We start from the raw sequence: 12,446 nt of genomic DNA, 5'->3' as shown, positions 1-12,446 counted from the left end.
CAGGGGCTCTGCAAGATCCTGGGGAGGGAGCGATCCTGGAAACGGGGAGGGGGGGGCCGCGGACCCACAGCGTCTGCAGTGGGTTCAATTGCCCCAGCCTCAGTTTCCCCCAGCTGCCTACACTTGCTCAGCTGCATTCCCCGCAGCGACGGGGGCCCCTGATTCAGAGCTCTCTTTTGGGCTCCGGCTTGGCCTCCTCGGCGCCGCGGGGGCGTCAGGGGTCGGAGGTGAAGGTGCGCGCCCCGGACTCCGCGGCCCGTGCTCCCCGCGCGCACCCCTCGCAGGCCGTCCTAGAGCCGCTGTCTGCGGGGCAGGAGGCCCGAGCGCCCAGGGGTCGCGGCGTCCACCCAGCAGGGCCCGCGCGACCTGCCCGCCGCCGCCCTCCGCAGCTCCGGAGCGCACAGCCTCCCGCGCCGCGTCTCCACCGGCCTCCTCGCTCCACCTGGCGGCGGCCGGAGCCGGAGCCGCGCGGGGCCCAGAGAGGGCGCGGGGCCGCCCGGGGCGCACAGCGGGGTCGTGGCCCAGGGAGGGCGCACAGGAGGGTTGGAACCTCAGGGCCCCCGGCGCACAGCCGTGGCAGGTGGACTTCATCCCTCCCTCAGCTCGTCGTAGACTGAGAGACTATCCCAGCCTCTTGTTACAGGGCTGGGAAACTGAGGCACAGAGAGTCCCCAAGATCCCACAGGAAGGGGGTGGGGCTCCAAGTGACCTCCTCCCCCGTCACCCTGGCGCCTCTGCTCCCACCAAGGCAGAGGGGACCCACCGCTCTGGTTCCTCCCTTGTCCAGGGCAGAGTAACCGGAAATTCAGATCTGGGCACCTGGGACCCCTTTTACATCCTTCCTCCTCACCCCAGAAGTGCAGGGTCCTGGAGACCCCCAGGAGGAAGGGGGTGGGGCGCTTCCGCTGCTGAGAAAACCCATCCACACCGCGTCCACGAGAGGTCTGGGTTGGGACCGAGCCCGGCTCTGCCACCCTCCAGCTCCATGACCTTAGTCAGTGACCTCCCCTCTGCGGCCTCAGTTTCCTCAGTTGTAAAATGAGCACAATTATAGGGTAGTTGTGAGGTTCCAAGGGGAGGAGGCAGGTAAAGCCACGGGTTGAAGTTCAGAACCAATAAACCTCGGCTGTGGGTGAATATCCTGTACCCTGGTCCCCGAGGCCCTTCCCCCTGACCCCCGCTCTAGCCGCACAGGCCTTCGGTTCCCGTCGGTGCCTTCGCACCTGCTGTTTCATGTCAGACGTGTCCTTCCCTCCACTGCCCCTGATTAACACAGAGTCACGTGTGTCTACTGCTGCCACCCGGTTCAGACACACAGTGGGCGCTCGATAAGTGCATGAGGGGAGGATGAAAACGGGGCTGCCCCAGACTGTCTCGCAACACCCCCTCATTCCATCCCTGGGGAAACTGAGGCCCAGAAAGGGGCAGCAACAGCAGAACCCCCTAAGTCACCAGCTGCCAGCCCCAGGGACCCAGGGACCCTGAGGAGGCTCCTCCACTCCCCAAGCCCGGGCCCTCAGGAGGGTCGGGCTGTGGAGGCCGAGGGCAGGACGAGCTGAAATCGATCGTGGGGAACAGCTCGGCAGGGTGGAACAGAAACGGTGCCGCCGGGGAGCGCAGGGGTGCCCGAGTGTGCCAACACATCCAGTCCAGCGATGGAGAACCACTTAATCTGCAGCGGAATCTTCTAGCTGCAGTCTCCAAGGAGCAGGATGGCGAGGGGCTGAGTGGTTGCCCCCGGCAGAGGTGAGGACACCTCTCTCCCCTCCATTCATTCATTCATTCATTCATTCACTCTTTCATTCCCTTCTTCCTTGTGCATTTTTTGGGTACCCAGTCTGTGCCAACCCTGATCTGAATGTTCTGGTTTCATTTTCTGGGTGGCCCCTGCCAGGTTAGGGGCAGGGCCCAGGCTGCATCTATTGAGCACCTGCTGGGTGCCTGGCCCTGGACTTGGTGTGTTTAATTGGTCCTTCGTTTCATCTTCCCAAAAGCCCCAGCTTAACCCATCGTCCACTGGGGGAGGCCCCTTGAGAGGAGGGGGAGATGTGATTCGAACCCAGACCACAGAGCACAGGAGCCAGGAAACTCTCTCAAAGATGGTGGGAGCTATGGAGGGTTCTGGAGCAGGGGAGCCGGGCTGAGGTTCCCACGAACCTGCCATTTGGAGGCTCGGGGAGGGGCGGCCGCTGGTCCTGGATGCTTGACCTGCAGGTAGCAGGGCCTCGGCCCGACCCCGGGGCTGTGGGGCTCCCGAGGGCTCTGCCTCAGTTTCCAGGGTCGCTCTGCAGGGCGGTGGCCGGGCGCGTGGCCGACGGGGCAGCCACGTCCCCCCGGAGCCCCTGCAACCTTGACCCGGAAGCCCCCCTCGGTGCCTGGGGCGGGGGTCGCGTCCCGTCCCGTCTCTCAGGGCCCCTCTCCGGCAAGGGAGCCGACCTCGGGATTAGGGGGCTGGGGTCAGGGGTCAACGGCATTTACCTCAGCTCCATTCAGGCCGCGAGCGGATCCGTTCTCCCTGCCACATCGCATTTCCTGGACAAAGGCTCGGCCGTGGCGCCGGGTGGAGGGACGGGCCCACTGCCCTGGGAAAGCCCCGGCCGCCATGGAGTCCTGTCCATCCTCAGACGGCCCCAGGCCGCGATGGGGGCAGACGGGGAAACTGAGGCCGGCAGAGGGGCAGAGCAGGGACGGCCAGGCGCGGCCCGGGAAGCCGCTTCTCCTGGGGGCCGGTGGCGGTTTGTGGCCACTTTGGCTGGGACGGGGGGCCGGCTGAGGCGCTGACCCCCGAGAGAGGGGCCCGGGCCCTGGAGGCTGCGTCCGTGACGGGGAGCGGGCGGGGGTCCCGGCGGCGGACAAAGGCGGGCAGCCGGGCCTGCGGGGGCGCGTTCCGCTCGTCAGCTCTGGTTCCACATGAGTCCACCCTGGACAGGCCGGAATAATCCCTCTCGCGGCCGCTGCTGGGCCGTGACGACTTGAAGGGGGCCCGGCAGGCCTGAGTGACGGCCGGGCAGAGGGGGGCTTCCCGGGGGCCTCCCGAGTCCCTCCCAGCCCCTCCCAACCCCGCCCAGGGCTGGGAACAGCAGCCGGGCATCACCGATGATGACGATGGGGAAACTGAGTCACTTGGAGGCCACACAGTGGGGGCTGGGAGCGAGGCCGCGGCCGAGTCTGCTTTCCAGCCATGGGTTGGGGAGTTCTCTGGGGGTGCCCTGGGGTTCAGGCTCCAGCAGGTGACTCTGGGAGGCCCAGGGGTTCAGGTCTGCCTGTGCCTCAGTTTCCCCAGCTGTAAAAACAGGAGCTGGACTCTGAAGAAAAGGCCTCTCTTTCTGCCACAGCCTCTGGGGACCCTCTCCCAGCCCTCTGGGGCCCCCTGCTCCCCGCTAATCTTCCAGCCGGCCTGCGCCTCAGCCCCCCTCCTCTAATACCCGAATTGTCAGAGGCCGGTTTTACATACATTTAGAGGCTTTTCATAATGGATTTTCTGGGCTCCGGACGGCCGTCCACTGGGCGATTAGCCGGTTCCTAATTGAAAACTCTGTCCCCTCCCTGCTGGGCTCTGGGTGGAGGGACGAGGCGGGGGGACCCCTCAGTCGGGAGGGCCTTTTGGGGGCTCAGAAGGGGGTCTCCCTGACATCTGATATGATGCGCGGGGAAGCTGCAACTGTGACCCCACCGGGACTCGAACCCCGTCCGTCCCAGGCCTGGCCAACGCTGTGTCCCTAAGGCCCTGGGAGAGGGGGGCTGTATTCTGCCAGCTCGGCTCAGGGAGGGGACGCGGCTCCCCGGGGACCCCACTGGAGGAGGCAGCCCCGAACCCCGAGATCCTAGAGCCCGATCTGGGGCTCAGAAGTCACGTTTCAGACCCCACGCCGCACTCCAGGGCCCCCCAAACACCTTCCGGGTCCCCAGCAGGCAGGAGATGGGCGGGAAGTTTCCCTGGTCAAATGGGGGACAGTCGGGGGCCAAGAGCAGTGCCGTGTCCCTCCCCACCAACCCCCGGCCTCCCATCGCTGCCGGGTTCCCCATGGGGTGACTTAATTCCGCCTGTCACCGGGAAGTGGGCCAGGGTTATTTATCTGGTGCATCTATGCATTTTAATTTAAACATCGACCAGCACGCCAGCTAGCTCCTGTCGTTTCCCTGCTGCTCCCCTCATCCGAGGATGCTGTCCCCCGCCGTCCCGCCCACCCGAGGCCTCCCCCAGGAGTGGACATTGGGCAACGATGCCAGCACCTCCAGCTCGCCCTGTTGGCGAGAAAGAGCACTTGACTCGGAGTCCACTCATTCAGTCATTCAGCAAACGTTCAGGGCCACGGACCAGTCCAGTCGTTTGAAACCACCCCCCGCCTGGCTCTGCGCCCCTATTTTCCAGATGGGCAAACCGAGTCTGCAGGAACAGCGGACAGCCCCCTGGGGTGGACGGCCGAGAGGGTGTGGGACCGCGTTTGTCCAGCCCCTCGGTGCCTCAGTTTCCCTCTCCGTGAGTGACAGATGCTGCTAATAATGGCTCGTGCGCAGGGGCTCGTGGGAACAGGGAGGAATGTGGCATGGTGGTGGGCAGGGCCGCACAGGAGTGAGGAGGGCACTGGGGGTCCCTGGATGGGGTTTGAGCCGGGGAATGGGGTGGGATGTGGGGCCCTTGAGAGTGGGGAGTGGGTGGGGATGCAGAGGTCCCCCAAGGTCTCCCCCTATCTCAGGGACGGGGAGCCCTGACCTGAGCCTCGGGCCTGCCCTTTCCCCGCTGGCCTGGCCCCCCACCCGCCCCTGCCTCAGTTTCCCCGTCTATCCCACGGGACAGCCCTTTGCAAGTGCCAGTAATTGAGAAAGAAAATTGCCACAGAAGACCCCGGGGAGGGGTGGGGGACTCGCAAGCAGAGCTGAGAGAGGCCCGGCAGCTCCCATCCCGGAAAGACCCAGAAGCCACCCTGCTGCCCTCCTCCTTTGCAGCAATGGCTCGATTTTCCAGAATCTTCCATCAGTCTCTGCACCTGTGCTTCGGCCGGCCCCACCTGCAGTGCCCTCTTCCGTGCATGCCAAGGAAGGGAGGGAAACCCAGGAGGAAAGGGGGTGCCCTTGGTGTGGGGGGCGGTGTGGGGGGCGGGAGGGGCCCTGGGCCTTTGCTCCAGGTGAGAGGGGGGCCCAGGGCTTTGGACCCCAGCAGGGCCTCCACAGTGTGGCCATGGCCCGAGATTCAGACCAACCCCAAATTCAGGCCAAGGGCGGCAGTGCTGGGGGTCGGGGTGCCCCCCGCCTCGGGGGCTTCCTGGGGTGCAGAGAGGAAGAGGCTGCGGCTGCCCACCGTGCGACTGGGGTGCATCTCCCCAGCACGAGGCTGAGGGGCCCGGAGGTGAGGGTGAACAGGCCCGAGGGGGAGGCACCACCACGATGAGGGGTCTGAGGGTGGGACGACACCTCCCTCCCGGGGCGGCCGTTGGGGTCCCGGGGAACCTCAGGAGCCCCCAGCAGCCCCCGCCCCCAGCCCCTGCCCGCGGAGCCCCAGGCGGCAGTACGGAGGCCGCAGGAGGGGAGTCACCTCCCTTCGGAAGCTCCGGGCCGGGAAAGGCGTCGCACGAGCCCCACACACCGATGGCCGCTGCGCTGGCGTCGCGGGGAGCAGGGTCTCGGTCCACCTGGCTCGGGGTCCCGGCAGCCCCCGGGACTGGACAGCCTCGTGACGCGGTGATGGGGCCCCCCACGGCCCAGCCGCAGGTGCTGGGGAGTGGGAGACCCCGAGAGACCCAGGCCCCAGGTGCCCACCCCGCGGTGCCTGGGCACCCCGCGGTGCAGGCCCAGGGCGGCACCAGGCCCGGGCGAGCAGCCTTCTGTGCACACGTGTGTGTGCACGTGTGTACACGCGTGTCCATGCGTGTGGCTGGTGACACGTCCCACTGGGTCCCAGCCTCCAGCGAGCCAGCCCGTCCCTGCCCTCTGGGAGCTCCTGGCTCAAAAACAAAATCACCCAGAGCCGAGAGGGGCCCGCCAGCCGACGACGGGAGAGAGGAAAGGAATATTACTCGGCCGTGAACGGGAAGAAGGGCCTGGAAGCCACGTCCGATCCCGTTCATGGAAACATCCAGAAGAGGGAAATTCACGGACACGGAAAGCAGGTCAGGGGCTGCCAGGGGCTGGGGGGCTGCTAACGGGTACCGGGTTTCTTTCTGGGGTGAAGAGAATGTTCCGGAACTAGATAGTGAGGCGGCGGTGGTGTGACTTTATGAATGTACCAAAACCACCGAATTGTCCCTCAAATGGGTGGACAGGGTGGTGTGTGAACGACATTGCAATAAACTTTTTTTTTTTTTTAATTACAAAATTGAACTTAACGGCTCAGATTCCCCGATGCCCGTGTTTAATTTTCTCAAGTTCCCTGGGCTCGGCTGGGGTCCGGCTCGTGCGGCCGAGGGCAGGCCACTTCCCTCTTGGAGCCTTGGGGTCCTTATCTGTGGAGCTGTGGTGCCTCGGCACCGGTGTCCGGGTGTCTGTCCATCCTCCAGCCGCCCACCCACCACCAGGCAGGGGTGCGGAGGGGACACACAGACGTCTTTGTTCGAGTCCCTGGCCTCATTAGAACACAGCCCCCGTCGCAGGGCCCAGCCTGGCGGAATAAATGAGCAGAGCGCGTTCCGACTCAGCCAACTGTGCCCGAGATGCTGGAGTCACCACGGTGGGACAAGTCGGGTGGGGCCAGCCCCTCCCTGCCTCGGTTTCCCCAGTCTGGGCCTAGGCAAGGGGTAGTGGCCCCTGGGATCCCAGAACCCACAGATGCACCAGAAAGGGCTGAGAGACAACCAACCGAACCCACTCTGGCCCGGGGGCAGGAAGGGTAAACTGAGTCACATCGCAGAAGACGGTGGCCATGGAGGTGTCCCAGAATTCATCGCAGAAACTGAAACCCCAAGAACAGAGCAGGGAAGGAGGGCCCCAGACAGACACGAGCCTTTGAGGTTTCGGCTAATTTTATTATAAAAAAATACAGAATCCAAACTTGACGAGGATGGAGCAGGGGAGGGGGTGTCCCCAGCTCCGGGCGTGGAGACGTTGCCCGCCACCCCTGCCACTGCCACCTGTCGTGACTCGTGCCACCTCCCCATGGCCAGCCGTTCACAATATATATTCATATATAATATATATATAAAACACAGGAAAGGTGGCTAGAAATATGAAATCTGTATAAACGCACTGTTTACTTTGTTAAAGTGTCTTCAGGGAGGGGTTCCTTTTTTGTGGTGGTTCCTGCACAACCCCACCTCCCCCCCCAACTTTTGTTGTGTCTTTTTTTATCCCCCTTAGAAACGTCATTCGGTGGGAGAGCAGGGGAGGGGGCTCCGACAGACGAAATGAGCTTATTGCTGAATGCAGCGTCTACTCTAAGCCCACCCCATCCCCCCACCAAAATAAAAGACCCCGATGCAGGGAGTAGGGAAACGAAAAAGAAACTTTCCAGTCTGTCCTCAGGAATGCGTTAAAAATAAGTCACCGTATGTACTTGCTGGCTCTATTTACAGAAATATAACGTCTTCTTGGCCTGAGAGACGACCGTGTGAGGCTGGGGGTCTGGGGGGCTCGCTTGCATTGAACAAAGTGGTTTTTGAGATGGAGGGGGGACGACGCTGTGGTTCCGAGGGGGTGGCCGGGGCCCAATGGTGCTGCCTTTGGTGAAACATCGTGAGGAGCAAGGGGGCAGGAGTGGGGCTGGGGGCTGAGGTACCCCGCCCCCTTCCAGCTCAGACTCACACGTCCCGGGGCACCTGGGGGGTACACAGGGGGCCCCAGCCAGCACCTGACAAATGGGGTGCCAAGCATTGAGAAATGACCAGACCGGGTGTCCCTCAGATCCACCCCCACATGGGGAACCAGGCACCCTCCTCTGCCACCTCCGTTTCCCCACCAAAGTCACCAGTGGCAACAGGGAATAAATTAAATTAAAAATTCAAGTCTTTCCAATCCAACCTTGGAAATACACTAAAAAAAAAAAAAAAAAAAAAAAAAGGGTGCAGGAGGGTCCCAGCCCCCGGCACCCCAACAACGAGACGGCTTGACCAGGGGCTCCACTGACACCACGGCCCTCAGACACTGGGGTCTTTGCCTGCCCCCACCCAGTGAGGTGGAGATATGGGGTCTCTATTTGGTCTTGGAGGCCAGGCCCTCAGGGCCCAGGTGTGCCACCGAGGTGTATCAACCAGGTGTGCCCTCCAGGTGCGCCCGTCCAGCTGGGGCCATCCAGGTGTATCATCCAGGTGTGCCGTCCAGGTGTGCCATCCAGGTGTGCCGTCCAGGTGTGCCATCCAGGTGTGCCATCCAGGTGGAGGGGGCATCCTGCAGGGTCAGGACTACAAGCCCAGGAGGGTCCAGAGCACGGGCACTGTGCTGAGGAAGAGGTGGCAGCCACTCAGGCTGCTGCATGAGTTGTTGCTGGTGAAGATGGGCTCGGGAGCCTCGTACAGGGTCTCGTCTGGGGAACAGAGAGGCAGGACGTCAGCAGTGGCCCAGGCCACCCCACCCTGCGCCCCCAGGCACCTCTTGGCCTCAGAGGCACATCTGTGCCCTGGGCAGGCTTTGGGGGGTGATCCCCACTGTCCCTTGGTCAGCGGGGCCCACCCCAGCCATGGCTGAGCTGGGACTCCCAAGGCCGTGCCCCGACCCCAGCTCTTCTGACCGCTCGCTGGGCTCCATGGGCTGAGGACACCCGAGTGGGGGTCCAGACCCAGCCCCTCGCCCCCAGCACTTACTGGTTGGCCGCACATACACCTTCAGCCGCAGGCAGGGTTGGTCCACAACATTGGGTGGTGTGGCAGCTGGCAAACAGGATGGGGGTTAGTGAATCAGGGACCTATTGAGGTTACACACACACAAACACACACACACACACACACACACACACCATTTGTGATCTAACCCTGACTGCAGTTGGAGCACCACCCATAAAACTCCTACTCATACGTCAAAACCCCACTCAGAATGCCCCCTCTTTCCCAACAGTTTTCCCACACACTCCCCCTACCCCTCTCTCTGCCCAACCCTGGTCACAGCTCCGTCCCACCCCAGGGCAGCACAGGGCAAGATTAAGGGGTTGATGGAGAAAAACATCCTGTTAGTTTCCAACCAATCAGCCAAAATATCCATGTAGCCAAATGATTGTCTCTGGATTCGGACAGAGCTGGATCCAAAGCCCTGCTCTCCTGGTGCCTGTGGGTGTCATCCCCTCTCTGGGCTATAAACGGCACATAGTGGGTGCTTTGGAAACAATGGTTTCCATCGGGAAGATCGTCACCCCTTGGAGGGACCTGCCTCACCCTGTCCCCAGACTGCTGAAGGTTGCAAACAGAGGCCCAAGCCACTTTGCTCCCGTCCCTGGAACTCCACCATTACTGCTCCTGCTTCTTGGCCCAGATGGCGAGATGGCCCCAGATGGAGGGGACGGGGACATGGGGGCCAGGACAGGGAGGGGAAGAGCCCCAAAGCTCAGCTGGGGCCGCTGGGGTGAGGTCACACACGACCACGCGTGAACAGGCCTGGGTCACCTGCCGGGCGTGTGCACCGTCACGCCTACCGACCCGGTGGCCTGTCCCTGCCCGGCCCAGGGCCCCCCGACGACCTGGCTGGCAGAGGCCATCACCCCGGCCCACCCCCAGAAGGCCCTCCCACTGGGAGATGAAGATAAAAGCACGTAATAAAAATAACACTCGTCACAGAGATAGAACGAATAATTACAATAATTATCTTTTGCGAAACTCCCTTCTCTGAAAGAAAAATGTAATTTTTCTTATATTATGGGGACTTAATTTAAACACCTTCTTCCCCTCCCCCATCGGCTTCTTCCCTGAATTAAAAGGAAAAATCCCAAATAGAGCAGAGAAAGGAGAAAATGGGGCCTCGTGGAGTTTAATTTGACACAGCAGGAGCCGGGGTGGTGACGTGCCCGGGGCCCCTCCCTGCAGGCCCCCACCCCCCACTAGGTCCCCAAGATGCTAAAAAGTGGGGTCAGAGAGGGCCCTGGGAGGATGGGGGGCCCCTCACTCCATGCCCTGACCGTGACCCCCTCCTCCAGGGACCCCGTGTGCCTCAGTCTCCCCTGCTGAGCTGTGGGGGTGGGGTGGGGTGGAGGAGGCTGGTGGCTGGTCCACAGCTGCCTGAACCCCAGGGCAGTGAATAGTGTCTCCGACTCTGAGCCTCAGTTTCCCCATCTGCAAAAAGGGGGTGATGACAGCCCTGGCGTCCCAGATTACCTGGGGGTGCCCGGGGGCGGTTGCCCAAGAACATGGCACCTGGGGGGTGGTCACCGCTGGACACTGCTGGACACGGGCCACATGGTCCCCCTGGGAGGCCTGGGGACCCCAGCCGGCCCGCCCCGTCCCGTCCCACTCACAGATGTAGTAGTACTCGTGGCCGGGCCGGAACTCGAAGCCGAGCGAGAAGGGCGTGAAGAGCTGGAACTTCTCGGAGAAGCGCAGCGGGCCCCCGGGCGCGGCGGGCTGGTTGCACTCCCAGCGCTTGAAGCCGCGCTGCCGGTGGTCGCAGGCCGCGTGGCCGGCGCCGCTGACCATGTAGAGCACGTAGCGCTCCATGCGCTCGGGGGGCGGCAGCGGCGGCGCGTAGTGCGGGCAGAACACGTCCAGGTAGTCGTTGATGCTCACCTCCAGCGCGTAGCCGCCCGCGCCCGCCTGGAACCTGGGGCGGGGGGCGGGAGAAGGGGCGCGAGGCGGGCAAGGAGGGGTCAGGATCAGGGGGAGGGCCGGGGGCGGGTCAGGGGGAGGGGGAAGGGGAAGGGAGGGGGAACAAGGTGGGGTCACAGGGAGGGGCGGGGCAAGGAAGGGTCAGGGGAGAGGGGAGGGGCCGGGAGTGGGTGGGGGGCGGGAGGGGTCAGGGTCACAGGGAGGGGCGGGGGGCAAGGGCTAGGGTCGGGGGAGGGTCGGGGGCAGGGGCACGGGGGGGGCAAGGAGGGAGCGGTCAGGCGCGGGAGTAGGGGGCGGGGGGAGGTGGCCGGGGTGCGGGTCAGAAGTGGGGGGAGGGGTGGGGGCGGAGAGCGCGGGGGGAGGCGGAGCGGGGTCAGGGGTGGGGAAGGGGTCAGGGCGGGGCGTGCGGGGGGCCGGGGGCTCTGGAGCGCACTCGCTGTCCCCCGACGGGTTCCCGGATGGGTCCCCGCGCACGGGCGCCTGGGGACGGCGCCTCCCCGACCCCCCGCGCGCTCCGGCCGTCAGGACCCGGGTCCCCGCGACGCCAGGGGCCTGGGGCTGGGGCTGGGGCCGGGGCCGGAGGAGGCCCCTGTGCTGCCCAGGCCGGGGCGCCCCGACTCCGGCCTTCCACGCGGCCCGCCCCCCGACTTCACAGCCCCCCACACCACGAGCGCACAGGCTGTGCAGGGGGCGGGGCCTGGCGAGCAGGGAGGAGCCTCCCGACGCGACCCCAACCCCGCCCCGCGCGCCCCTCCCCGGGAAGCCCCTCCGACCCCGCTTCCCCGGGAGGTCGGCCAGGCCGGGCGCGCAGCCCCCCTCGCCGCCGCCGCCTCGGGCTACAGCCCCGGCGCTCTCCGATCTCCCGGCCGGGTCCCGGGGGTCCCTCACGAAGCCGCGGCCGGGACCGGGGTGGCGCCCAGAGGGTCTTCTTAGCACATAAAAAGCCCGAGCTGGGGTCGGGGAGGGGCTCCCCTGTTGTGGGCGATTAGGGCAGCATGCATGGAGTCCACTTTTCAGCAATGCCGGAAACACGGTGAAGTCCACTTTTCAGCAATGCCGGAAACACGGTGAAGTCCACTTTTCAGCAATGCCGGAAACACGGTGAAGTCCACTTTTCAGCAATGCCGGAAACACGGTGAAGTCCACTTTTCAGCAATGCCGGAAACATGGCCGCCAGGGCTGATGCAACAACAGCTCGGGCTGCCCTCCGCCTTCTTTACGGAAGCGGTTCGCGCCAAAAGTAGTGGTTCGCGCCAAAAGTGCTAAGCTTACATCTGCCTTCCACCCTAGCAACAGCAACCACCAATCCTAGACATCTGCCTTCCACCCCAGCAACCGCAGCAGCCAATCCCAGGCCGCCACTGTCCTTACTCGCCGCCCCCGCCCCTCCCTAGAGTATATATGCTCAGCCTCCTCAATAAAATTTTGCAGCTTGATCAGAATACTTGTGTTGCTGTCGTTCCTCGCGTCTCTTGTCCCGTACCATTCCTCCTTCACGGGACTTGGAGCTCCCGTCGATCGTCCCGCGGGCCGGGACAACTGGCGCCCAGCGTGGGGCCCGAGCCTTGTGAGGGAGGGAACGCCGCGCTAAGGAGAGAGAGGCCTCTCACACTCACACTCACCGCGCCCGGGATCGCCGCGAAGGGACTCGCTCGCCAGACAGATCCGCTCAGCAGTCAGCCAGCGCCGGCGAAGAGGAGAAGAAACAGGTAGGCCCCCGTCCCCACCATGGGACAAGCAACTTCCCAACACGAATTATATGTTAGTCAGGTC

The 12,446-nt window shown here is 64.0% G+C and overlaps 1 protein-coding gene across 1 annotated transcript; it reads right to left on the bottom strand.

Moving 5' to 3' along the window:
• Positions 1-7,994: 7,994 nt before the first annotated feature.
• EFNA2 (ephrin A2) lies at positions 7,995-10,766 on the bottom strand (the record flags this gene model as incomplete). Its single annotated transcript, XM_037823802.1, has 3 exons — positions 7,995-8,452; positions 8,730-8,795; positions 10,367-10,766. Coding segments are annotated over 3 exons (588 nt in total), but the record flags the coding sequence as incomplete, so codon positions are not given.
• Positions 10,767-12,446: the final 1,680 nt, after the last annotated feature.

Source organism: Choloepus didactylus, assembly GCF_015220235.1.
Source record: "Choloepus didactylus isolate mChoDid1 chromosome 25 unlocalized genomic scaffold, mChoDid1.pri SUPER_25_unloc1, whole genome shotgun sequence".
In the NCBI taxonomy this organism is placed as follows: domain Eukaryota; kingdom Metazoa; phylum Chordata; class Mammalia; order Pilosa; family Megalonychidae; genus Choloepus; species Choloepus didactylus.
The sequence above is the reverse complement of the archived record's forward strand: the minus strand, read 5'-3'. Positions and strand labels throughout refer to the sequence as shown.